The sequence below is a fragment of the Eubalaena glacialis genome, chromosome 8, assembly GCF_028564815.1.
Source record: "Eubalaena glacialis isolate mEubGla1 chromosome 8, mEubGla1.1.hap2.+ XY, whole genome shotgun sequence".
Taxonomy (NCBI): domain Eukaryota; kingdom Metazoa; phylum Chordata; class Mammalia; order Artiodactyla; family Balaenidae; genus Eubalaena; species Eubalaena glacialis.
In genome coordinates this window covers 52,897,849-52,925,635 of record NC_083723.1, presented here as the reverse complement: position 1 = coordinate 52,925,635, position 27,787 = coordinate 52,897,849, and the positions used below count along the sequence as shown (strand labels likewise).

The 27,787-nt window shown below is 41.4% G+C and overlaps 1 protein-coding gene across 1 annotated transcript in view; it reads right to left on the bottom strand.

The window, feature by feature from the left end:
- The window catches only part of RAPGEF5 (Rap guanine nucleotide exchange factor 5), a 218,158-nt gene that overhangs the window by 68,200 nt on the left and 122,171 nt on the right, over nucleotides 1-27,787 (bottom strand). Inside the window, exons 10-11 of the mRNA XM_061198504.1 lie at nucleotides 831-949; nucleotides 281-369 (exon numbers count right to left, since the gene is read on the bottom strand). Coding sequence (XP_061054487.1) covers nucleotides 281-369; nucleotides 831-949 — 208 coding nt within the window. The remainder of the gene's footprint in view (nucleotides 1-280; nucleotides 370-830; nucleotides 950-27,787) is intronic.

Here is a 27,787-nt window from a genome sequence, read left to right as displayed (position 1 = left end):
CTTTAGGTGAGATTCGGTAAAAATTGCCAATGAAACAAGAACATCTGCCTTCGTGTCATTTTCTTTGTACAGCTACTTCCCAGGCGGCTGCTTGGATCTACATGCGTCCATTTACTGGATTTAAACAAAACAGCAGGAGGCGAAGGGGGAGGCCCAAGAAGCATATGCTGGTTCAGCCCACTCTGGTTTCAGCTACAGAGGGCGTCTTGCCCCTCCGGAAACTGACAAGGGCAGCCGCAGCTGTGAGTCTGGAAGCAGGAGACACCCCCCACTGCCTTACCTGTTTCTTTGTCCTGGACTTCTTCCAGGTGCAAGTCATTCAGGAGGTGCTCCAAGATCTTCTCCGGGGTCCCGGACACGACCACGTATCTGTCAGAGAGCAGAGAGCCCACGGAGTCATCCTCAGCGGGGGACTGTGAACGGCTGCTCCATTCCTCGTCCTCACCCTCCTCATCAATGTATTTGAAATAAGGCACATCGAAGGTAGGCAAGGGCAGCTCTCGGCCTGAAAGCGCGGCAGAATCCTTCCTCTCTAAGTGAGGGTCAAAGACTCTCAGCCGGGAGCTGCCCATTGTGCACGGCCACTAACAAAGGCATCCCCTAAAGGCTCAAAGATCTTGCCATCTCTGTCCTTTCACTGGGAACTGAGTCCATCTGGCTGCTAAGAGCTCTGCAGTCAGCTAGCGCGCTCGGCTCCGAGAGGAGGAGAAAAAAGGGAGGGAGGGGCGGGGGGGAAGAGGAGGCAGAGAGAACGAGTGAGATGGAGCGGGAGAAGGGGAGGAAGGCAGGGGAAAGGAAACGGGAGCACGGGGCTGGGTGGAAACTCTGACCTCCAATTGCTCTCCGCGCTCCCCGCTTGGGGGGCTGGGCCGCAGCTCTGCACTTTCTTCAGCACCAGGACGTCCCGGTCCTGCTCTTTAACCTGAACGGTTGTCACTTCATCATCCTGCTTTAGTTGCGGATGGGAGTGATGGATGGAAGAAGGAAAAACAGAGAGAAAATTAAAAAGGCAAAAAAAAAAAAAAAAAAAAAAAGAGCTAACTAAAGCTGCACTTTCTCAAGTTGCTTTCCCACCTACTATCTTTACGGATTCAGAACAAATTAGGAATCTGGTCAAGAATCTCCCTCTAATGGTACAGGGTCCAGGCTCAAGTTGTACGGATACATAAAGCATTAGAAAGACATAAATACTTTAAAGGAAACTGGAAAAAAAATAAACTGGGGATGGGATTCAGAGTTCATTTTTAAAAGTACCTGAATGATCTGAATTAAGAAATCCAAAGTTCAAAGTCTCAAAAACACAATATACTAATTGCATGTGTGCTATACTCTCTTTTACCTGGTTAATACTTCTTAAACTGCCACTATATTAAAATTAGAAAATCATATAAAACATCATTTAAACACTAAAACAATGAGCAAGCCATATTAAGTAGATGTAGCGGATACATATCATATTCATTTACATCACAGCCTTACTTTAAAAGGTGGGAAAAAAACTACTCATTCCATCATTCAGTTCATGTTTTACTCCCAAACTTGAGATGGTCTTCACATTTATCATGTACTTGTTTTGCCAGAATACAAGCAAAAACAGATCTCTAGTTAGAATCTCATCTAGGCTGAAATTCGGATGTCACGGGTGAATGCACTGACTTTCTTCACCGCGGTCCTTTTTAACACGGAGAGAAGGCTGAACAATCATTCATTTCTGCACACACAGCTTCCACAGCCCAGAGCCCAACATGGCCCGCTGACGCGGCTCTGTCCGAGTCGGGCTCACTGCTGACCCAGCAGTGTGGAGCCGACCTGAGTGACGAACACTTCCAGAGTGTGGAGTGTGAAATTCTCCTGATGGGCGGCACCCAACCAGAGGAAGGTAGGGGTGGAGGGGGTAGGGAGAAACACATGTAAAAAAATTTACCTTCTGTATTTCTGAGGATCTGAGCAAAGGATTGAAGCAAGAAAAGTTGATAGCAAAGAGGCTTCACCTTAAAAATTATGTTGCCTCTTTAAAATGGGAAACACGTCCTAGGGTTCCTAGCATGCTTCTGTGTTTCTGCTCCTGGCAGAAAACCCTACCTAAATTAGGTACAAACACACAAAAAGAACATTTTCCCGCCCCCGATGGATAAAAAGTACTATGTCCTCGTGCCTTATTATCAGTTCCATAGATTTATCAGAGACGCTGATGTATTTATTCACCTCCCATAAGAATAGGAAGGCACTGTTCTTGTCATAATTGCCAACCAAATCAGTGGGAAAATGATGATTTCAACTCCTGGTGTGCTGATTCCTAAGAAAATGTAGTGACCTAGTCATTTGAGTCTTCCAAGATCTTCTTAAAAACAAAAAATACTAGTCATTCTAAACAGCAATATAATTTTATGATCATTCTTTTTAAATCTCTTAGTGGCAAATACTTTTACTGTGTAAAACTGATGTATTACACTTCAGCAAGGTCAGACACGCAGTTACTGTGGCAATTAATGCTGGATATTCATTGTTAAACTCCCTGAGGATGGCAGTGTGACTCCTGTAACATGAATACCAATGTATAATTGCTCTCTTTCATTTCTCCAAAGGGGTTCTTTTGTTATCCATGTGGCTGAAGTGAAACAAGGTGGCTGGCGAGAGGAGCATAATATTGACAAAAAAAAAAAAAAGGGCAGAACGTGAGTCTGGGATACTGAGACACAGAAACAAATAATTCAGTAAAGAGTAGGTGTGAAAAGACAAAAATCTTTCCCTAGCTTTCCTCTCATCGTAAGCCAATATTCATGTTATATGAGCCTGCTGTCATTCTGAAGCACATTTTACATTCTACGTGCATGTGATATACGGCATTATTAACTTCCGCGGGCCATGCACATACATATGGATGGGAAGGGCTTCTCTAATGTCTGTGTAACTAATATGTATTACAGGGCTGTGCACAGAGCAGCTACACTCCGCTGGGCAGGGGAATAGCTGAACCATATTGATGTACTATCAATAGCATCTTATGTCACAGTGATAGTTTCCATTTTGAAAAGCTGTTAAAAAATAAAGAAGCAAAAAAGCAGAGAAATCAATGTATAAAAGGAGATGGAAGTTATCTAAAATTGCCGTGAAAACATAATAACCGTATGTATTATACCTGGCTCTCAAGAAGGAAGGAGAAATCAATGTCTCCTGACCAACCCATGTACCCTTACCTAACTGCTCTTCCTGAAAAACAGCATAAGTACCAGAGTTGAAGTTCTGGGTATGAAACTTTATTCTGGTGCTTGCTTGGTTAAGAATAAAAGTGTTTAAAGAACTAATGACAAGAAATATGTTCAATGACAAATAGTTCATGAAATGCAAGTAAAGCATTAAAATGCTTAATTTATAGACAACCACTCAACCAATAGTGAGGGTCTGCTTTGGATAAGGCACTGTGGCAGACACTAAGGGGCAAGCAGCGGTGAGTAAGACCGATGCCCTGCCCTTAAATGACAAGGTGATAGCTCCATAACAGCATAAGTCTAACGTGGTGAGCTCCCCCAAGATGAGGCCACATGCAAGAGAGAAAGCAAAGGTAGAACCCATGTGATTTGACTGTCAAAGATGACAGATCAAATCCCAGATCTGTGGGTGAAGAGAATGGAAATGCCATTAAATGGGACAAAAAAACTGGCTCTGCTGAGACTGATGAACCTGCTTTCAGACAACTGATGTTTCAGTACTGATAATACATCATGCTGTAGATGTTTAGCAAGCAGTTAGAAATAAAGAACTAGGGCTCTGGACAAAGGCCAAGGACAGAGATAAATGTGTGAACTACTCAAGTTTGGGAGTGGATGAGATTGTTGAAGGGAAGCAGGACAGAAAGGGAACCAGGAAGAGAAAACATAGAAAGTAGGAGGAAGAGGGAGGGGATCAGAGTCATGAGGAAACCTACCAAAGAGATGACTAAGCAGTGAAACCAAGACAAGCCAGGAGAAGGTGGAGGGCACTGACTCAGTCAAGGACAAAGGCTGTCTGACGTTGTCAAATTCACGAAGGTGAAGAGTCTACGAGGAAGTGATGAGGAGACCACGATGGGAAGGCGAGTGTTGAGGTGTGAGCGGATGTGAAGGACATGCACAAAGAGGCAAGACCGCCTCCTTGGAATTTCACCACGAAGGGAAGGAGTCAGGCTGAAGAGGCTGCCTGGCTGGGGAAGTCGGCAAGGTGAGGGGCTATGGAGAAGGGGCGAGAGATCAGGAACATGCATGGAGGGTTTAGGCTACAACAGGACCGAGACTTCCTCCTTCCAGAGAGGATCACGGGAAAGAAGATGGGTGGAGATTTAGAAAAAAATTAGAGCACGGAGAATACGGTAGCTGAGGTAGACAAAATGACATGGTTTCTATCATCTCTGTAGAGTGGGGATTCAGACCATCTTCTGGAAGGGGAGGTTCCTTGGCGGCCTGAAGAGAAAACTGTTGGAAAAATAGCTTTAGGGGTAGCAACACGGAATAAACAAGTTATGAAAAGAGGAATTGCCAGGCAGCTTTGTGCTGCTGAGGGTAGAAAAACATATGTTTATGGTTTTAGGCCTTCCTGCCAAAGTGCTCAGAAATCTGAGAGCGGGGGGACTTCCCTGGCGGTCCGGTGGTTGGGACTCCGCGCTGCCACCGTGGGGAGGTGGGAGGGTGGTGTGGTGTGGCCCGTGGGTTAGATCCCTGGTCAGGGAACTGGGAACCCCACATGCTGCGCAGTGCAGCCAAAAAAATTTTTTTTTAATTTTTAAATTAAAAACATAAATTTAAAAAATAATTTTTTTAATTAAAAGAAGAGAAACTTGAGAGGGGAGCAGTGAATGACGCCCCCTCCACCCACCAGGGGAAGAGATCAGCATAGGAGACACCAGGAAGGAGGGAGGAGAGATGTTCCGGGCAGCACACACGCAAACAGCCCTTCTCCACAGGGCGTCTGTCTAGTTAGGGAAAGGAGTGCGCCAAGACAGGAGCTGATAAGCGGGCAACACGGAGGGGCTGAGGACAAGCCTTCACAGGGGTGAAGGGAGCAGGCAGGCGGTCGAGGAGGAAGCCCATGGAGGCTTTGATCAAGGAGGCTGATCTCTGAAGTGGGGCAGTTCAGAGCAGTGAAGACGGAGCAAGGGAGAAGCAGCCCCTGACACCTGGGAGCCGGCCTGGCACTCAGGCTGGGCCTCGTGTTCTCCTGTTAAATGTCACTGATTCTGCGAAAAATCAACATCAGATAAGGCCACTCTGTGACTGTGGTGGGACAACACAAAAACATGGCCACTCGGAAGTTGTATCTGAACACAGACAAAGCATAAACATTGATCACGGCAGAAAATACCAGAAAGCCCAGCGAGTGAGTAGTGACTGCTGCTTCTTTCCCAGTGACAGCTTTGGCTTTGCTGCCCTCCCTATAGATAAGATTTAAGATATCGTCACAGAGTTGCCCAGTTTCCTGATCTAGAGCTAAGCCCTGCTACTTGAAATCCTCCCCAAAGTCACCAAACACAAACCCAAGCCCGGTATGTCCTTTCTTCTAACACCTTCTTGTACTGAGCTGCTGCGAGGCTCCGCAGGTGCGAGGGCTCCATCACTACACCAACGCAATAAACCCAACTTACTCAACTACAGGTGTGTTCCTGGTGGTCTCCGGCTAGAGGACGGTGACCATGGACAAGGGTCATAAGATGCTGCCCTGCCGCTGGCATGGTGCCGTGTGGAGAGGATGGTTATTGGAGTCAAAGATAAAATGCATTTCCTTGTCAGGGGGATGAGAGAGTCATACCCAGGGATGTTCCTGAAAGTGATCAGAAGATAGGTGAGGAACGAATGCCCCAGGACTTCCCTGGCGGTCCAGCGGTTAGGACTCTGTGCTGCCAAGGCAGGGGGCGCGGGTTCGATCCCTGGTCAGGGAACTAGGATCCCGCGCAGCGCAGCCAAAAAATTAAAATTAAAAAAAAAAATTTTAATTAAAAAAAAAAAGAATGCCAGTGCAAGGGGCACAGACAGACCTTAGGAGAAGGGACTTCTGTAGGTGCAACACTGAAGAGGAAGGTGCAGTGGGGAGTGGGGTGTGTTCCCAGAAGGCACCATGCTTCCCACCCCCCGCCCCGCCCCCATGCCTTGGCTGGTGGTGCTCAGCTCTGGTTGGTACAGGCTCAGCGAGAATTCTCCCCGCTCCCTGACACACACTTTAGCTCCTAGATCTGCACAAACCAGGTCTTTCCCCTACTCTCTTGAAGGGATGGTAGGAAGAACAAGAAACTCTAAGGACCAGGCCAGATGGATTCTTCACAGCTTTGCCTATGGGATGCAGTCTGGGATGAGCTGGGAGATGAGGGAGGAGAGGAAGTGTAAAAAATAAACAGGTGCCCTCAGCTGAAAGCGGGGCGGAGGGGGCAGTGGGGGAGGGAAAGCTGTTTGATCACAGACTCACAGGACCTTTTGAACAGAGGCCACGAAAAATATGAAAACAGAGGAGGGTTTTCAGGTTTTCTCTGCTCCTCATCTTTGTTCCATTCTTTGGTGACTAGCTCTGATTTCTTTTCTTTTTATGGCTACACTGCTCCCCTGCCTGCAAATTCTGAATGAATGATAGAACCCGTACCTTTGACTTACTTTAGATTAACTTCCTTGACCAAGATCAGCTTTTATACTTCTAAATCCAACTTTTCTTTTTTCATTTATTCACATGAAAGACATTTATTTTTAAGATGAAAATACATATAGGGTAAAAAAAATACTGATTTTTTTAAAAATGTAAGGTGAAGAACTGATGTTGACAGTTTAGCAAGTCTACGCTGTCCTGAACCAAATTTCTGACTGCATTTATATTTTCACTTATCACCAGCACTAGCAAGAAAAAGTCATTACTAAGGGATTTCTCAGGCCTGCTGGAATTGTCACAACTACTTGCCTGATTTTCCATTATCTCTGATAATGGAAAATATTCCTCTCCCAAGTACTCATATAAGGCAGCCACTGGTATTCTCCATGGCATTGTGTCCCTGATGCTCTGTGAGTATCAACTCTTACAAGAGGGCTTAGCTGGGGGTTCATGGATGGGCTTTAGTGACTCAGAGAAGCTTCTGAAAGTATATAAAATTTTTATGTGTAGGCACATTTTCCCAGGTAGAGTCCAGAGTTCTAGGTCTCACTGAAGTCTATGAACCCCAAAAGGTACAAATCGTTCCATACGATGAAACTCATATTTATCACTGCATCTAAGGAAACTTCTTTGACAATCTCCTGCCGGTAACACTGCCTATCCAGATAAGATGCCCAAAGAACCCTGTCATGACATCCATCACGCTGACCTCTGATTATCTGCTCCCTCTGTGCTCTCCACGGAATGATGACATCTTGAGGGCAGGGGCTGTGACTTCTATTTCTCTTCCTAACACACAGCTCAGGGCCTGGCACGTGATATTAACTTGGTAACGGTTTACTGAGCGTGCAAGTTCATGAGCAAGCAGGAGAGCGAGTGAGCGAGTGGATTACCTTTAAAAGACAGAATTCGATCTCACGTGGTTCAGTGGTCACTCTCCTCTGAGGTTGCCTTTACCCTCTCTACTTAGTCACTTTTCTATTATAATGCTCATCACATGAGATAACTGTGTTTTGTACTTGAGCGTTATACTTGCTCCATCTGTCAGAATTCTATCAAACTAAGCTCCCGTGCAACTGACATATAAGAGATCATATAACGAACACAACGCTGGGAAGGCATTCACTAAATGGTACTGTCCCTGAGTCTAGGGCACATGAAAAAAAGGGTGTGGGCATGAACAGGTCACCCTGTGGGTTGAAGTGTGAACTGGGCAAGATGTGAATTTTGTGCCTTCTAAAATCCCCCCTCCTGCCCCCTTCGGTTCCAACCAGGATCCTCAACACTCCTCACGTGACCCAGTGTTCCATCATCAAACCTGTGTGAAGCAGGCAGCACCAGATAAACTTTCAGATGGAGAATGCACAGAATCATCTAGCTTGATGCCATGGCACTCAAGAAGTCATACAAGTAGCACAGGTGCAATGCTGCTTTCCCTCAAGTTTGTGAACACCGTAACTGAAGATGCTAACTTAGTTGTAGGAAGGCATTTGCTATGGACTGAATGTTGGTGTCTCCCCCAACCCCAAATTCCTATGTTGAAACCTAACCCCCAAAGTGATGGTGTCTGGAGGTGGGGCCTTTGGACCCCTCATGAATGGGATTAGTGCCCTTATAAAAGGGGCCCCAGAGAGACCCCTTGCCTCTTCTGCCACGTGAGGACACAGCAAAATGACAGCTATCTATGAACGAGAAAGTGGGCTCTCATCATATATTGACTCTGCTGGCACCTTGATCTTGGATTTCTCAGCCATCAGAACTGTAAGAAATAAGTTTCTCAGAAAGAGTCATGTACCAAAATATTCATTGCAGCTCTGTTTACAATAGCCAGGACATGGAAGCAACCTAGGTGTCCATCATCGGATGAATGGATAAAGAAGATGTGGCACATATATACAATGGAATATTACTCAGCCATAAAAAGAAATGAAATGGAGGTATTTGTAATGAGGTGGATGGAGTTAGAGTCTGTCATACAGAGTGAAGTAAGTCAGAAAGAGAAAAAGAAATACAGTATGCTAACACATATATATGGAATCTAAGGGAAAAAAAAAAAAAAAAAAAGGTCATGAAGAACCTAGTGGCAAGATGGGAATAAAGACACAGACCTCCTAGAGAATGGACTTGAGGATATGGGGAGGGGGAGGGGTGAGATGTGACAGGGTGAGAGAGTGTCATGGACATATATACACTACCAAATGTAAAACAGATAGCTAGTGGGAAGCAGCCGCATAGCACAGGGAGATCAGCTCGGTGCTTTGTGACCTCCTAGAGGGGTGGGATAGGGAGGGTGGGAGGGAGGGAGATGCAAGAGGGAAGAGATATGGGAACATATGTATATGTATAACTGATTCACTTTGTTATAAAGCAGAAAGTAACACACCATTGTAAAGCAATTATACTTCAATAAAGATGTTTAAAAAAAAAAAAAAGAAATAAGTTTCTCCTGTTTATAAGCCACGCAGTCTGTGGTGTTTTGTTACAGCAGCCCGAACGGACTGAGATGGCATTTAGAGCCAATAGCTTATTATAACTCCTTTCATTTCCCAACCTCCTTGGTCGAACTTTCATTCCTCCTACGAAATTCTCTTCAAGAATCACCTCCTCCAGGAAACCTGCTCCCTCTACCTCCAGTCTGATGTGGCTGGCCCTCCTCTGCAACCCCACAGTGCCACACGAATCCTTCGGACTCAGCATTCCGAGAAGCACACACTGATGACCTTTTCTGTCTCCCTTCTAAAGCATAAGCTCACGTGTGGGCAGACACCGTATCTCCTTCAACTTTGAATTGCCAACAAACAGCCAGGTCTTGGCACTCCATAGATACTTGAAGAAACTTACCCAAATGAATCAATGAACAAACAAAAAGAGGAATGGATAAATGTGCAATTTTGAGTAGAGGTTTAGAGAACAACAGCTTACTCTCAAAAGATACATTTCAAGTGGTGAACTCTGATGGTGCTAATACAGGGGACAGTTTGCTGAGAGGTGCTCTTCCTAAGGAAGGGTAACCCAACTACTAGGGTGGTGGATAACAATGGCCTGCGCTCTTCTGCATCTTGATCATCAACTTGAGTGTTTGCCACACTCAAACAGATATGGGTAAACTGAAAAGAAGAGCTGAGTGCTCGTCACACTAGACAATGATATAGACAGACAAGGGGTTATGAGATCAAAACGACCTGCTCTAATTCAGGATCTTGGCCTGAGGGTGGTTAATGTGAAGATCACTAAGGCAGCCCCAAAACTTGGCCAATATTTAAGAGGACACATGGTAAGTGTTTGGTGACGTGTAAAGCATCATGCAATCATTAGCTACTAGACGATTAAAAAAAGCGAACATAATTTTATCTCATATTGGTAGAGGTAACCACAGCTCAAGAACTAAGGAGACAGCACTGCCTATGCAACCAACAGACCCACTAGGAACAGGCAACAAGGGAGGGATCAAGCCATGACCAGGCAGATAAATCTATCACATTTATTGAGGGTTTACCATATATCAGCAAAGCTAAGAGTTGAACATCCATTATCTTATCTAATCATTACAACAATTCTATGAGGTAAATACTGTTAAAACTCCCATTTTGATAAAGTAACTTGGCCAAGCAAGATCTTGTGTGAGGGTGTGGTAAAGCTGAGATTGAACCCAGGCAGACCCAACAAGAGAGCCCTTAACCAGAACCACAGATGTCCCCAGAAGATGGTCACTAATACACGTTAGAGACTACAAGTATGGAAGGGGACTTGGTTTACCCTGGTGCTGGCAGCCAAAGCAGGCTAATCTGCTTGGCAGATGAGGCAACAGGTGTGTCTACGTCATGCCGAGTTCCAAGAGGAGAAGAGGGTTGCCAAGGACTGAACGTGGTCTCAGGACACAGCTAAACCAGCTCAGCCAGGGCAGAGCTCAATACCCCTGGCAAAGGGGAAATGAAGTGCTGGCAGGACCAGAGTTAAACATGGCAGGGATTAGTGGGATCTGATGCCCACAAAACTTGGGTACCCAGAGACATGCAGCCTAAGATTAGCAGGGCGTCCAGTGCATAAGCTGCCTTCGGCCTGATGGGCTCAAGCACTGGGCAGGCATGGAATTGTACACTTTAAAATAGTAAATTTTATGCTATGCGAATTTTACCTCCAACAAAACAAAACGGGGCTGTGATGAGCCTCTGGGCACAGGACTTTGCTGATCAAAATACAGGGGACTCTGCACCAAGGAGCTACAAGGGGGTCTGGGAAACACACCCTTTGAGGTACTGTTCAGGTAGTTGGAATGTCTAAGAAGAAAAAGATCGGGAGAATGAAACCATAGCAGGAAATTTTCACTCTCTGAGCTACCCTACCTTATGGGACAGGGTGCCATAGGATTACTTGTGATGCTCTAGAAAAGTTACCTTCCGTTAATGGGTGGCTAGATCAAGAAAGCAGATTGAGGCTCAATTTAAGGAAGTACTGTTGGCAGAGGCAGAATGGGCTCTGTCTCAAACTGGAGCAGAGCTTGTCAATAACATTACTGACAAGTGAAGATGGTTCTTCCGTGAGTGAGGCTGGACAAGACGACCTCGGCGTCTTTTTCCCATCCTTAGATCCTACAGAATTCAGTTTTCTTGACACCACTTTTCTCACAGAAGCCCAAAGTGCTGCCTCTCTTAAATAGGAAAGCGGCATGTGATTTAGTGGTTAGGGATCTCTCCTCATCTTGTCCTATGGAAATTCACACACAGCTTAGCAAACCAAACCACCAATGCCCGCATCTATTCTTGTACCGTTAAATGTGGGTACAGCAGAACTGGAATACTTATCTGAAAAAAAAATCTCCTCTGGCCAAAAACAATTTTGTCTGAGAACAACCTTCACAGAATTTGCTGACAATGTATCTCATGACTCTCTTTTCTCATGGGAAAAAAAAAAAAAAAAAGGAAACATCTTTAAAAAAAAAAAAAGTCAAAAGGATATTGCTGGCAAGATAGACCTGATTAAGAGAGCAGCTAAGGGAAAGACAAAGTAAGCAGATATGTGTCAAGGTGAGTAGTGGTTTAGATTTACCATATCACAAAATTCTGGCCCGGCAAACACATCCTTTGTATAGGTGATTCTGGCAGAAAGAGAGTATTTAAATAATGATAATTAGTTCTTTTTAAAAATCCTACACATATTGTGATTAATAACTCAAACTAAAGCCTAAATAGGACTAACAGAATTCATCATCCCCAAGCTTACAAAATCTAGGTCAAGTCTGACTTCCATAGTGTGAAAGCAAACACAAAGTTGTTATGGAACGTGACTAAACTCCCACAGAAAATCAGTAAACAAGACTGGATAGAAAGTTCTGGCTGCTAGAAAAGAACTGTATTTATTAAATTTTACTGCCTCTAATAATTATCATGTAAAGGAAGTTTTCTAAGAACCCTACAATTAGGGCAAGGCTAGGAATTTGATCCTGAAGCCAACTTCAGCTAGTAAACTTATTGCACCAGAGAGCAGAGGAGATGGGGATAGAATGTAATATCTTGAAATACAGGCACTGTTTTTCCATCACAAGTATATTTTGATATACTCTATTAGCTTGATGGATTATCCTGGATACTGGCAGAAAAGAGGCACACTCAGCAAGGGTAGGTTTGATAAAATTAACCAAAATATGGTGAGATAACCATGGACCAGCAAAGGGAGATACTAACCACCCCTGGGCTTGAAGGGGCGAGAGGAAGTCAGAGTGAGTACTGGATCCCATTGGGAGGGAGCTGGAGAAGTAACTGAGAGGCTTGCAAGGAGAAGCTACAGTCCCAGAGGGGTGCAGTCACTGCCATAACTGCAGCAGAAACCAGGACAAGGTAGGAAGAAACACCCTGACCCCGTCTCCTTCTACACTCTGATCTCCTATGACCCCTCCCATTGCCCAAGCCCCATTTGGAGATGGAAGGCAAGAGATCCAGGCGTGTTAGGTCCATGGGGTTTAGGTCTCACTGCCAACCAGCACAGAGGAGAGGTGAGAATGGAGGAGGGGATGCAAATGTACATGATCTAGCAAACTTGAGCTTCCAGTTTCCAGAGAAGCTTATGTCAGCTTATCACTAAGTTAGATGCCACCATATAGGTCATGGAGTCCATCATCTTGCTGTCAGGAAAACTCAAAAACCTAATAGCTTTAGGGTAGGTTATATTAGCATCCCCCTAATTGACTTAATCTAATTCCTGCACGTTTTATTTTCTTAACACTCTTTCTGGCCTAATATTTACATCAGTTTACTACAGTTCAGATCCTACACTTGCTTCATACTCGACACGCCCCATGTGACCCTTGAGAGTTATTAAACCACATAGGTGTTATTGTTTTTTTATCATAAAATCTTAAATTTTATTAAATCTTTCCCAGAAAGTCCTCTAGATCCAGTATGGAAGCTCTTGGTTGATGACAAGATTGTGGGTGGGGATAGAAGGGAGAAGAGAAAGGCGAAATGGCAGGACAAGTTCCACTCTGATATCTGCTGCATGGGAACAGGGGCTTGGTCTGTCTTGTTCTCTGTGCCATCCCTCCATCCAGAACAACACTGTCTGTTAAATGAATGAATGGCCTGGTGAATGGTGGGTGAGCAGACAGATTGTGGACATTGGGATGGCCCAAGATCAAGGACAGAGAGGTCAGCAAAGGCAAGGAGGAAGAGATTCAAAGGGGCTCAGTCCAGAGAGTAGGCTAGGGTAGAAAGGAGAAATTTCAAGAGTTAGTTAATGCCTTACAAGGCCCTCGTTTTGTGGTGGGGTTCCTGATTATCTGCAAGGGAGCAGTCAACATCCTTCAGCATCAGCAAGTCTAAAGTATAAACAAGATAAAACACCCACAGCAACAAGCAAGGCATGATGTCAGCCGTGGTCACGGGGTGAGGCTGCTGCACTCCATCACTTCTGCAGCCTCTCGGTCCCAGATATGGTGGTTATTTCATTCTGCTAAGACTCAGAGTTACATACACTCTCCCTGGTTAGTGGGTCCATGGGAATATGCAAAGGCTCGGCTGGGCTGGGAAGTCACTAAGACTTACCCCTTGGATTCAAAAAGCCTAGGTCAAAGGGCAACTGAGGGCACTGCCTTGTGCATATATGATCTGACAGAGGCCTATTAGAAGGTAATTCAGAAGAAATGAGGATGCCTTCAAATTCTAAGTTAGATCATTAAGCATTTCCTAACATGACTGAGGTCACTGGAAAAAAACTTTGTCTATCAATACTTTGAACCTGTGAATTCCATCAATCCACAGCATTCATGCAGACAGTTTGCACGATATGTTCACAACAGATTCGGCCACTTTGCAAAAAACTGAGATAACTTAGTGCTGGGAACAGCACTTATTTCCACTTCTCATTATTGGTATATCTTTTTTTTTTTTTAAACATCTTTATTGGAGTATAATTGTTTTACAATGGTGTGTTAGTTTCTGCTTTATAACAAAGTGAATCAGCTATACATATTGGTATATCTTGATGGCCCTGAAAATACAATACATATGTTACTTGAGATTTAAAACAACCAAAAAATCTGAAATCTTGCTTCCTAGGAAATTTTACAGAAATGACAAATATAAATTTTAGAAATACCTTCTAGTTCCCAAGAATTCTTATATCATTGTGTGTGTGTGTGTGTATGTGTATATGTGTGTGACACACTTGCGAAGTTATTCTGAAGGGAAAATATCAATATTGACACTTTCCTCAAGCAGCCTAAAGATGAGATGAAAACCTATGGCAAATTATGACTCGGACAAAATTTCTACATACTAGTTGCAGATATACTTGTCACCTGGGGTTTGACTAATTCACAGCAGCAGTTTTACAGAAGCCTTTAAAATCTGAGTAAAAAGAGGACAGTATGGATTTTTACAGCAGCCCTTGATAGCCACCCCTGACTAGTTCCTATGGCGTTGGCTTCTCCTCCCAAATTCCTCTTATAGGAAACATAGTTGTGTTTGGAAATGCCTCCTGATTAAGTAAAGATCTAATTTATAAATTGAAATAACTTGAGAAAGCTAGCTCTTAACTGTGAACAGACCCAGTGGAAATATTCTTCAAATTTAAAAAGTATTGGATCCATGAAATTTGCTAAGAGAGTACATCTTAAGTGTTCTCACCACACACAAACACACACACACACACACACACACACACAAAATCTAACGTAATCACGTGAGGTATGGATATGTTAATTAGCTTGATTGCAGTAATCATTTTACAATGTATTCATATATCAAAACATCATATTGTACACCTTAAATATATATGACTTTTGTCAATCATACCTCAATAAAGCTGGAAAAAAATTTTAAATTGAAAGTAAATAAAGTGTAAAGTAATACACTTAGAAAATGGGAATGCTTCAAGTCAAGGAACTCTTTCCAAATCTCTTTTGTGTGTATATAAATGTGCATTTACACGTGCGTGCTTGCGAATATGCTTGTGTGTGTGTGTGCGTGTGTGCACGTGAGTGCATGTGTAACTTTAGAGAGGGCAGAGCAGTAGTAAAAAGGGCAGCCTCAGTCCTTATACAAGTTATGGAATGAAAAATTCCTAGTTACCGTAGCAACTGCAAGATCACATGGCATGGAAGCAAGGAGATACAAAGCATCTTAAGTAAACACTCTTGTATTTTCATGTTTTGCACATTCCTTGGAGCTTTTAGAGAGGCACGCCTTAGGTCTCGGCAGTAACCATCTCAGAAACTTATTTCACAGTTTGAAACAAGATTGGGAGAAAGGTAGGACTGTGTCACTCTTGGTTTATTGCACAGCCATAGAAAGTTGGTGTTAAAACAGGTTAAGGGAATTTAAACTGCAATGAAATATTGGTACAATTATTTGAGAGACAAACAAAATTAGAAGGTAAAAAGGAAGAGAGAAGGTTAAAATAAGACAAAAATGAATTTGGTTGCAATGGAGTAGGTGTTTCTCCCTCTTTTTCTGGAGTGAAGGAAGGATGGGTGTGCGGGAAGAGAGGAATGGATTGAAAAGAAATGGAAGTACTTTGATAATAAAGAACAGCAAAACAATCTTCTATTTTCCTGAATATTAATGTACACTTGGGGTGCCAAAGAGGATTGAAATCCTCACATACAAACCTGCCCAGTAAGAACCTTGCTTTGTAAACTATGACTCACTGAAGTTTGAAAGTTTGTGTCTACTCTTTACCAAGTATGTATTCTCCCAAAAGCTTGTCTGTAGCTACAAACTGACTATTGTGATGAACCTCCCCGTCCTTTCTGCTTGTCATTTCCAGGTTAACTCCCCATGGTACAAAACCCTTCAATTTAAAACTTTAAATCTCCAATGAACCGGAATCCTGGAGCTGGTACAACTTTGGATTTGCACAGATTTGGTTTGAGTGCTTGAACTTGGGAAACATTTCAAATCACTCACAATTGTCCTCTTGACCGAATTCAGGCCCGCAAATATTGATTGAAAGCCTAGTGCTAGACACTGGGGGTAAAAGTTCAAATAAAACATGGCGATTACCCTCAAAGAGGAAATATTCTTTATGAGAGAGAAACAGGGGAGAGATATAAATTTGCATTATTTAAAAAACAGTGGTTTGGAGCTAGGCTGTGCATAGTGGTTAATGAATTTAGCCAGTATAAATAAATAGACCCCTTTCTTCTTATTTCTAGGAGTTCAAGGCAGTAAGATCTGGAGGTTTTTTTAATTTGTCATTATCTGGGAGTTTTATATCTCAGTCCTCCTCAGAACATTCTGAACTCAGAAAAACAATTCCAAATATTTAATGACATGATTTGAAATATGGTTTTAACACCCTGACAGCAGGGATACTTCTAGCAGGATGCTAGATCACCATCTGTCCATATCAACAGCATTTCTCAAAAAGTAAATTTTTAGAAATTCTAGCCACAGGAGTATTTTTAGAACATAAAAGAACAGAATGATTATTGGCATTGATAGGCATAGTCAATCAGAGTAAAAGATGGCTACTCAAAACCTCCTGAATAATCAACTGGTATCCACTTTAAAATGGCAATATTTCCCCCCAAAGTGTTCAACACTCAGAAGTATGAATGCTGCTGAATTTGGGGGGGGCGGGTCTTCAATTTAAGACAGGAATTTTAGAGCTAGAAGAAATCGGAGATATCTAATCTACTACCCTTATAGATGAGAAAACTGAAGCTCAGACAGGTAATATGACTGACTAAATTCGTGCTCAATATATTTAATTTGTAGGAAGTTTGTTAACAGAATTTCAATTTATCAAGAATAAAATGGATTTTTTTATGCTGGTAACAAAATAGTAAAAGTTTGAAAATATAAAAAAATTCGCATGTGATAACTAATCAAGAAACCTTACTTTTACATTACAAAAATAAATCCCAGCTATATGAAAGACCTGAGTGAAAAGTGCAACTCTAGAAGAAATAGAAGAAAATAAAATTGAGTATCTAGCCACAGAATTGGGAAGAACTCTCTGATTTTAAAGGTGATTTTTAAAATTTAAAAACATGAATCAAGAGTTTTGCTCATATATGTATAAAAACAATAAGAAAGAAACAAACTTGGCAAAACTACATATAACAAATATTACAAAGATTAATGTCCTTAACATATAAAAAGCTTATTCAAATCAATAAGAAAAATCCCAATGGAAAAATGGGCAAAGGAGGTGAATAGATTATTTACAGAAGAAATATAACTGGATTGATATAAACTGCAAGTACTCAACCTCACTAGAAAAGAAATGTAAATTTGAACAAGATAATACTAGTCCTTCCCATCAGCCTGACAAGAATACTTAGTTCCTCCTTCTAAGAATCATAATAATCAATGTGGGTGAGGGTATTACAAAATAAGGACTTTAATGTAGTGCTACTATATGGGAAAACTGGAACAAGCTTTATGGAGCGTAACTGAGCGAAAAACATAAAAGAGATTAACACAGTTCATACCTGTGAGTAGTAATTGCTCAGCTAGGAACTTATCCTTAAGAAATATAAATTTAGATAAAGATTTTTTTAGAGATGTGCATCTCAGATCACTTATAACAGCAAAAATTTGAAAACCTATTTGCCCCCAAATGGGAAGAGTAAGTGAAGTATGTTATGGTAACGTAAGGAAAGCCTCATAATGTATACACTGATATAATTGGGAAGGCGAGAGGATATCGTAGTTAGTTCTCACTAAATTTTTCTTTTCTTCCTTGTAGCTTTCTATGATTTCTAAATTCTCTACAAAAGGCATGTATTACTTTACTATTAGTAGAACAATTTTAAACAGTCTTTAACAGAAATGCATTATAAATTCCTACAAGTTGCCTGATGCCTTGTTCTCGACTGTCAAACATCTATAAACCTCAAGAATGAAGCTTGTTTTCAAAAACAGATTCAATCAGTAAAACAGGACAAGAACTATATACAATATTCTAATTAAAATATATTTTGTAACTAGAAAATGGGGAGAGAGGAAAATGGTAAACACCAACAATATGTAACTCTCTTTAGATATGAGATTTGTGATATTTGCCATTTATGATTTGTGTCCTTAAGTGGTCAGAACCCAGGAAGTAAAAGAGATGATGTTTAATTTAGCAAATGCCTCACCAGAAGGCAAAGAAACAATTTTCTAGAAACAAACGCCTTATTCAGAGTACACCCCTTACTTTCTTCTGTCTGCATACCGCCCTTCTTTACTCTCAAGTCTTTGTTTTCTCATCTTTCTCCCTCATTAACAGTGGGTGGCTTGGGGGCTCAAATCAGATCTTGCTCACTTATGTCTCTGTTCTACTGTGTGTGATGCCTGGTTCATCAGTGCTTAACAAATGCTTTTCTCAATGAATATAGGCAAGAATAAATCTTAGCCAACTACTTTAAAAATCTGCTCTATATATGAAAAGGAGAAAGTTCTACTGAAATTAAAAATTATTTAGGCCCTAGACAAAGTCAACTTTATGTGCCATGGCTGAATACCCACTACTGGTAGCAGCAAGCTAAACAGTTATCTGGCTGTCTCCATCTTCATCTAGTAGGATTCTTTCCAATCATCTCTACGAGCTCAAACACGGGAATCTGAAATAAACTTCTAATGATGGAGAAGCTAAGTGTCTGATTGATGAGGGATGCTGGTGTCTGTCTGAAGACCTCACTGCAGTTAGGTAAGTGACTGAATTCCCCAGAGTCGGTGGATCACCATATCCAGCTAAGGAATGCACAGTTAATTCTCTCTTGAGTCTTCTATAGGCCTGTGCTACCTAACTTTTCTTTTCTTTCTAGGGTCCCCCAGACTGGGAGGTCTGCAGTTGCCATGCTCCATCACTCAGAAGGAAAAGACCATTCTTGGCTTTTATTCTGGATTGGAGCCCTCTCAAAACTTAGGTTTAGGCCAAAATGGGGTCAACAAAACTCACTACACTCTTCCCCAGAGATTCTGGCATAGCCAGGTGTGGTACATGAAAATAGAAGTCAGAGCTAAGATGCAAAAATGGCAAACCACAGAGGCTGGGGCCAGGGGAATAAGCAGCTGCAGATGTTGACTACACCTAGGGCCAGTCAGATCTTTATTAAGAAGGATTTTTCCAGGGTGTGGCGAACTTTTCTCAGGTCTCTGAACATCTCCTCCATATGCCAAGATTATGAGTAATACTGAAGGACAGGAATGTGAGATTTACTGACTTGGGACAGAAGTGGGGTCTACTTAAAATTGGGATACAGGTCAGATTAGATTGACAAATTACAATGGAAATGGCATTTAACAGTTCAACGAGTCAGGAAAGGTGTCTGCCCGCAAGCATCTGGCATTCAGGTATATTCCTTAAAAGACAATCAGAATAAAATTGGCTCTCTACTTTATTCCAAAGTTTCTTCTCTTGGATTTTAAGGGTTAGTTAGAATTCTGTCTCATCTAAGCTCAAAAGCTTCCTTTCTCCACCTCGGTGTATCCCTTAACCTCAAACCTGTAGGTAGAAATCAGCACCAACTTGGGCCATGCGTGCTCTGTCCCTGCCATTCTATATCCTGTAGTTCTATTCATGTACATCTTTTAAAATTCCAGTCATACAAATTACGAGAGGAGACAGTACTATCTCCATGGCTTCAATTACCCTCTCGGTTCCCATGATTTTAGAGTTATATCTGAGTATTGTGTTAACACGGAGATCATTTTTAGATCTGTGCTTCCCTATGAGTGTTTAATGAGAAGCACTGAATGCTCCCATTTATTTTTGTTGACAAAACTGTGCCTGCTTTCACGACTTGCTGTGTTAATTTTCTGACGGGATAAGTGTTAATTAGTAGGAGAGAAGTAGTTCAGCAGAAATGCTTTACTGGAGCAAGGGTCATTTCAGTCAGGCTAGTCTCCATTAGAGTCCCACAAAATATGACTTCAGAAACACTAAGAGTTAAAAGCACAAAGACTGAATTACACCTTTCCCTAACAAACCTGAAGGATCTCCGATAATGACTATTTTAATTCATGATCTTTTGCTTCTGGTAACAGAGGCTAAAAGGTATACATTTTACTAGAAGAATATTATCAATGGAAATACTTCAACATCTTCTTGTGATTAATGAACTTCCGACAGAATTAATGGAGTGCAAAGTACTTATTGCTCATTTCAGAGGATACTCTTTATAATACTATCTAGCAGGTGCCAGTTTCTGGGTGAAACTTTTTCTTACCCAATGAAGACGCATCACAACAGAAAAGTTCTTTCCAATGCCTATGATTCTCAGAGGAAAACTCCAGGATACTCAGATTGATTGCAAAAAACAACACATCATCACAATCCCCCGACTTGTAGTAACAGTAAGTTCACTGAGCAGGGAGAAAGTGATAGCATCCATCAACCATAAAATTCAGTTTGGGATTTTATTATGCATCGTACCATTTGGGGATCATTAGAATTCTTTATGCACAAGAGTATCAATATAAAGCTTGTTTTGCCTCTATAAATCCTACCCAAGGCAAGATCAAGCAAGGTTTAACGAGTCATCCGTGTGATTTTGATCTCACAGGGTCAAATTTTACCTGGACACCTTCCACCCCACCCCCACCTGGGAGGTCACTAAGATATGCTTCTGTGACTCATTAAGTTTTCAAGAGACCTTCCTTAGAAATCCCTACCCCCGAGCCACTTCCTGCTCATCTTAATTGTCTTATTATCACTGTTGTTCACTCCCTCTCTTTATTTCTTGGATCTTGAGGAGCCCTTGATCCTTTATTCTGACTCAGCTCACCTCAATCATGCCCAGCCATTCCTGGAACCTGAACAAAGAGGACACTTACAAGGCTTCGTTAAAACTGTTGAGCCTTGTTCACTTAGTTACGTACGAATGTACAATAAATGAACAGACATGTCATATCTTATTTCTCCTTTTTTTTTTTTTAAATACAGGAGGGAAAGATTGGAAAAGAAAGAAAGAAAAAAAGCCACAAAACCCTATCCCAGGTAAACCTAAGTGTGACAGCATTAACTTCTACAGACCCAAACAACGAGTCTTTTTTTGCTTCAGTAATGGAGTGGGTGATTTTTTAAAAATTAAAGACAAATTCTTATGTAACGACAAATAAGAACATGGTCATGTTTTAAGTAAAATATGGGTATTTAACATGATTTATTAGAAAAATATGTACTGTACATTTGCCCACAGTCTGTTATGTTCTGTTATGATATTTTCAGCAATCTTCTATTTTTGCTATCTTAAAACAACATTTAGTGCTGCTGTATGCCAGATGGAATTTTTCCTTTCCACCCACTTCCCAATGCAAAAGGAAAAAAAAAGGTTCTTTGCATCCCACATGGAAATCTTTTATAAATTTCTTTTCCTCATCTTTATCAACTGAAGTATCTGAATCTCTCAGAAATCACCAAACTCTGGCTGAATCAATCTGCAGCAAATATCGTGCAGCAGAGTAAGTACATTTAATGTGAACATACATGCCTGCGGGGTGTTAATTAACAGAGTATTCACATTACATGCAAGTTCAAAATTCATTTCTATAAAAGCAGGACTGAATCAAAGTCAACTTTTTAAAGAAAAATGATGATGTAGTATATTTAAATAAGTAAGAGTAGAGCTATCATTGGACATTCTGTCTTCACAGCAAAGCTTTAATGTTTATGCTGGTTCCTGTTTTATGTAGTAAAACCAAGAGAGGACTATGAGGAAAGGAGAGTCAGAAAGCTTTGAAAGGAGTGAGCGTGACCCATTCTTTGCTAGCAAACCCATCCCCACACGGCAGCAGAGGAATCTCAAAAATTCACATCTAATCATCTTTCTCTCTCTTGTTTACATTCTTCACAAAACTCTGTATCGCACGCAGTTTTTGGCTAGGCCTTTAGGTAATGCCTTGCATCCTCTGGCCCTCCCCGCCCTCTGACCCCTTGGCTCCAGCAGTTCTTGGCTCCAGTAGTTCTGCCTGCAGGGCTGCACCATCCTCTCTCTGCATCAGGCCCTTCCGGTCCTCACCCATGCTCTCTCCTCTGCCTGGAACGCCCATTCTTCCTCACTTCTCCTAGTAGCTCTTCTGACTCTTCAGATTCTTTCTCTTCCTCAGGGACACATGCTTGTCTCCCTAGACCAGCTGAGCTCCCTGTGACAAGCTTCCATAGCACCCTGGAACTTAGCATGCAGGTAACTGTGAACTCAGCCTCTGAATTTCTTGCAATGTTATCTCCCCAAAAGCAGTGATGTATCAGGGCAGTCTTTGGGGAATCAAGGCACAGCGTATGTTGGTACCTATGTCTCCATACTCCTTGATGTCTCCACGTTTTACTTCTCTGAGCCTCAGTGGTACACAGTTGTCATAAAGTACTGTCTATCTCTCTGTGAAGGACTGTCCATCTGTCTGTGCATCTTTTCTCTACCCTTTTGTCTTAAAGCACCCATTATAAATTCAAATGAAACCAAACCACCAAAGATTTCTAGTGTTACCTGATCAGATAACAACCTACAAGGTATTAATATTGCTATATTAATGCAGACCAGGCCTTGATAGGGGTAGAGAAAAAAAGAATATAAGGTTGCCAGGGGTCTGGAGTGAGGTTCACCACCGAGAGGAACAAAAGTCAAAGAAAAATAACCTATTTTCCAATATTTCACCTTAATGATTTCTTAGACATACTAAAGATGATATGGCTATTTTATTTTTACAAGTAGAAGAAATTAATAAACCTGGGGAGCAGCATTTGTACCACAGGGAATCCAAGATCCATTGAGACTATGGCTTTGATAAATCAAACTAACTGAGACAGTGTCCATTTTCTTAACTGGGCCTTTAAAAAAGAAACTTGAATATTTTCAGAAAAAATAAATGAGTATCATAATGACAAGTTCCTCTCTGCTTAAAGTGTTAAGAACGTTAAAAACTGAAACTAATATTTTAAAAATGTTGAGACTTGCAGTGGGCTTTCTGTGAGAACCTAAAAATCCAGCTAATGGGCAGATGGCCCCCCAGACAGCAGGAGCGCAGCACTGACGTCCACTGGCTGCCATTTTTCTGGAAGGAAAAAAACGAAACAAAAGCAGAATTTAAAGTGAACCAGACTTGTAAACCTTGCTTTTGAAAACTGAGAAGAACTTCTTTTTGGATTGCTGCAACTGTGAATAGGTCTACCAGAGGTATTTCCCTCTCCCTGAAGGCCTGGGAAATTGTTTAAACACTTCGTTAAATACTGTCTTGAATGGTTCACTTGTTCTCCAAGTGTGAATTTGTTTCTTCAGCTAGACTGTAAACTTCTTGGAGGCAAGACCTATCTTCTATCACTTTCGTGGTTACTCTGTGACCAAATTAATCCAGATTAAAAATGAACTAAAACAACTCACTCAAGGAAGCCAATTTCCTCTAAAAAGGTATGTATGTTAGTACCAAACCAACACAAAGTCAGGATTTTGTCATTAAGAAAAATACATGGTTTCTACACAGAATTTCTCAGCAGTGGGCAACTTAATATATTATGACTTGCCTAATACATTTGAATTCTGGCTTTCAATACTAAGTAATAAGGTTATAACATTCTATTTGTCTTTAGTTTCTTGGTTAAACTAAATTACCGGTGAACTTCCAATAATGCCATGATTGGTCTTAATTTTACTCGCTTAGATGTATAATGCAAGTGTGAATACAGAATGATAAAACCATTTCCTTTTAGTATTTCATGTAGAGTATAAAGAGGGCTTTCACTTTATTTTAAGCTGCTTTTTTTTTTTAAGCAATAGACCAAATGAAATGCAGAGACCAACTTCTAGTGTGTGCAATAAGACTGGCAGTAGCCAGAATACTCCAACCCACTTCTGCCCTAGTAATCCACAACCAGCAAACCCTTTGACGCAAGCAGGAGTCCAGGATGAGGCTGCAGGAAACAGGGGAAAGGAAATTCCGGTTGAAGTTGAGAGATAGGGACCCTACCCTGGCAGCAGACTATGCCAAGATTCATTTTCAGAATGTGTAAAATCCCCTTCCCACCCATATTTCATGAGTGAATTGGAAAAGGGGAAGGAAGTAGGGTGGGTCCCCAGACATAACAAAGGAATTGAAGAAAGCAGGGTGGGGAGAGGGAGGGATACAGACAGGGTCCCTAGGGAAAACATCACTTAGCACGGCTCTCACATACGTTTTATAGACCTTCATTTCTGCAGTTTGGAAATTAGGAAGTCAAGTTCAGGAGCTGCTTGTTAGTATTTCTACTCTACAGGTTAATACACTACAAAGCATAAATGACATTTCAGCAAAAACTGAGTTTCGGTTTTCTGGTAAACAGTGCAGTGGTATGCCATTAAACAGCACCCACATCTAGATGTATACTTTAATCCAGCTATTTCACAGATTCTAAACGTGAACAGTTTATACACTTTAAAAAGTCAGGACTCAGAATAAGCTAGTAGCTTAGCATTCCCTTTTCATTTTTCCTTCCCACACTTCACCACCACCATCCCTTCAATATGTAGCCGTCTGTCTTTCCTTCCGGGCTGTCTTCCTAGTGATCCCTCTTTCTCAGGACTATCATGATTCTTGTCATCTCAGCTTCCTGCCCTCCTACCAGACCTCCCTCCGGTGATGACAGCTGAGAGAAGATGCCACCCAAGGGTAGTCAGACTTGAGTTCACACTTAGCCCATCTCTGCTTGATCACTCACCAGCCTCAGCTTTCTGACTCATCACACTGAAATAATATCGTCTACCTCACAGAAGGGCCCCCTCATCCTACTTTCTTATGAAAACTAACAAAACAAGTCAATGCCTCTTCATTATTTCTAGAATGAAGTGAAACGTCTCAGCCCTCAAAATCCTCCACAGTCTGGTCCCAATCTCATTTCTCACTAACTCTTCCATCTCCTGAATCCTTGTCACCATCTCCCTTACCCCCATTCTTGGTACCCTGGTGACAGAATCGTTTTGATTTCCAAAAAATACCTTGTATTTTAAGATATTTCTGTGCATTTTCTAATGCTATTCTTTCCTCCAGGAATGCTCTTCTTCAGTTTGGATTGTTTAAATCCAACCTAAAACCTACTTTAAGGTCCACATCAAACTCAACCTCTGCCATGAGAAAGAATCCTGTTTCCCCAGGTGTAAGTTCTTCCTCTGACACCCATGTATCTCTCTGGGGATTATCACCACTGCCTCCATGTATTGCTGTTATTTGTGTCAGTATCTTTTCTCCACAACCTGACTATACTCCTTCAGGTAGGAACCACCATAGTTATTCTGGATCCCCAACAACATCAGCTTCAAGAAAGGTGTACTGAATGAATAAATGACCAAGAGTATTCTAGAATAACAGTATAGAAACACCAACTCAGACTATGGGTCAGGAGAGCATCTCTAAAATCACAGTTAGTTCTGAAGGAGGCACACACATCATTGCAGCCAATGCCAAAGCTTTGGCCAAATAATTTAGTTCATTTTGAGGTTACCAGAGACTCTCTGTGCTTAAGGTATTGTCCAAGTATCTGGTCTCAGAAGAAGTAGTCTCCATACTGTTAGCCAGAAACTCCATCAAACAATTTGTTAATGAGATAAACAGTGTTCTGTAGCATAAATCTCAGACACTTGAAACACACTGCAGGACAACAAAACAAGGTAAATGTCTATGTAGTTTTTGGCAAAGGTGACCAACCATTCTGGTGATAAACAGAACTTTCTCATGTCTGTACCAGGAAACCGTAATAACAAATTCAAAAACTGCTTAGTATAAATTAGCACACACATTCCCCCATTATTCCCCATTGATAATTGGCAGAATTATCAAATTCTGCCAATTTTACCATCTAAATGACTCAACATCTCTGGCCTTCTCATTTCCCAGAGCTGCCACCCTGCTTCAGGCTTACATCTCTCACCTGACTCACAACAATAGCTCTCTAAGGGTTCTCTCCAACACGTCCCTGTTCCCCATTCAATTTTTCCTCTAAACCAATGCCAGAGAGATCTTAAAAAGACCACATCTGATTATGCCACTTCCCTTCTTTGATGGCTTTCCTTTACCAGAAAGGCAAGTCTAAACTCCTTAAAGTGGATTGCCAGGTCTTTCACAACTTACAGCCCACCTCACCCCACCTCATTTCCTAAGAATTGCCCAGGGCTCAACTCATGTGCCTTCCTGCTGGTCCCTCTGCCTTAAGTGTTCTCCCTTGTCCTGCCCTTCTATGACCATTAGTCATTCTTGAAGCTCAAACTCAAAAGTCCCCATTTGGTAACACGTGCCCCTTCCTCTATGGATATAATCATAGAATTAAGCCTAGAAAATATGATGTCCACATAAGAGGCAATTTCTTTAGAGAATTAATGACCAAATGTTAATCTCACTCTCATAATGTTTATAAGAAATAGCCATTTCTGTCCCCTTCTTAAAGTTCTCACATAATTTTCAACACTTAGGAACGAGTGCTGGCTAATTTTGCCTACAGCTTGTTAATATAAAATAGGAAAACTAAGTGCTTGCTGAGAAACTTGTGATAATTATACATTTAACTTTTTTTAAGTTTCAGAAACCCCTTGGCAAAAGCACAGAGTCAAGTGTTTCTCTAATTACATCCATTTATAACCTAATCATGGCATTTACCAGTTTAAAAAGATATTAGATATGCCCACTCAGAAATCTCGAAGCCCCTTCAATTTGTAACAAGATGTACCAGCAACAAAAGCTTTATTCCATCAAATTCATGTCTATCTCTATGCAGTAGTACCTCAAAGTAGTTGTCTCATTTTGGCATACATGTACAAAAGGGGGTGTGACATTCTAGGACTGGAGAAACAAAGTCATTTAGTGAAAAGAATGACTCAATGGGCAACTGGGATTCTAACACAAATTTTACCACTGTGCACTTAAATAATTTTGGCCCAGGAATGGTAGATGAGGTAGTTGACGCATTTGAGAATCACAAAAGAAAGGAAATCTGTATGTAACTCTAGGGTTTGGTCGTTATTGTTACAAGAATAGGAAACTGCAGACTGGGTTTACATAAAGTAAACTGCAATTTCCTCTGTATGTTCTGTGTGTTATAACTGAGTTTTCATGAACAAGAACAGATGACTGCTATTGAAGAGAAAATGAGGGCAGGAAAAGTGAAAATGCTGCAATCATTTCATGGACACTGTGAATTCAGTGGGCAAGCAAAGGTATCTTTACACCAAGTGCTTAAGACATAAAAGAGTGAAAAAAGCTATCAGATGATTTTTATTCCTTATAAATTATTGTAAAAAGTAGAAGCACCTAGTATCAAATATTCTGTTTGGTAGAGTACTATGGAAGTCTCAGCCTTGAGGGTTGATCAGTTCAGACGGTGTCACCCTGCAGGAGGGAGACCACAAAATGGCTAAGTTTGTATTTATCACTAAGGAAGAAAGATCCTTAATAGTCACCTTTCCTGACTTTCAGCTTCAGTAGGAAAAGTCTACACAGAAAAGGCCATCATTCCAATATTTATTTATACATCATCTTTCCTCTCAGAAATGTACACACTTCAGAGCTGTTATTGCATCAATATTATGACATTCATGCAAGAAGTAAAAAACCTTAGTGTTCTCTTTTACAATCTTAAAATGAAGGTTTAAAGGGAATAGTGAGTACACAACCGCCAGCAGAGTTACGTAAGCAAACCGTAAGCAAACCTTCCACCACTAAATTTCCGTCTCATGGTAAAAGTCCTTATAATAAAGAGCAGCAACTTCAGATTTCTGTTACTATGTATTTGGAGTGTATTATAC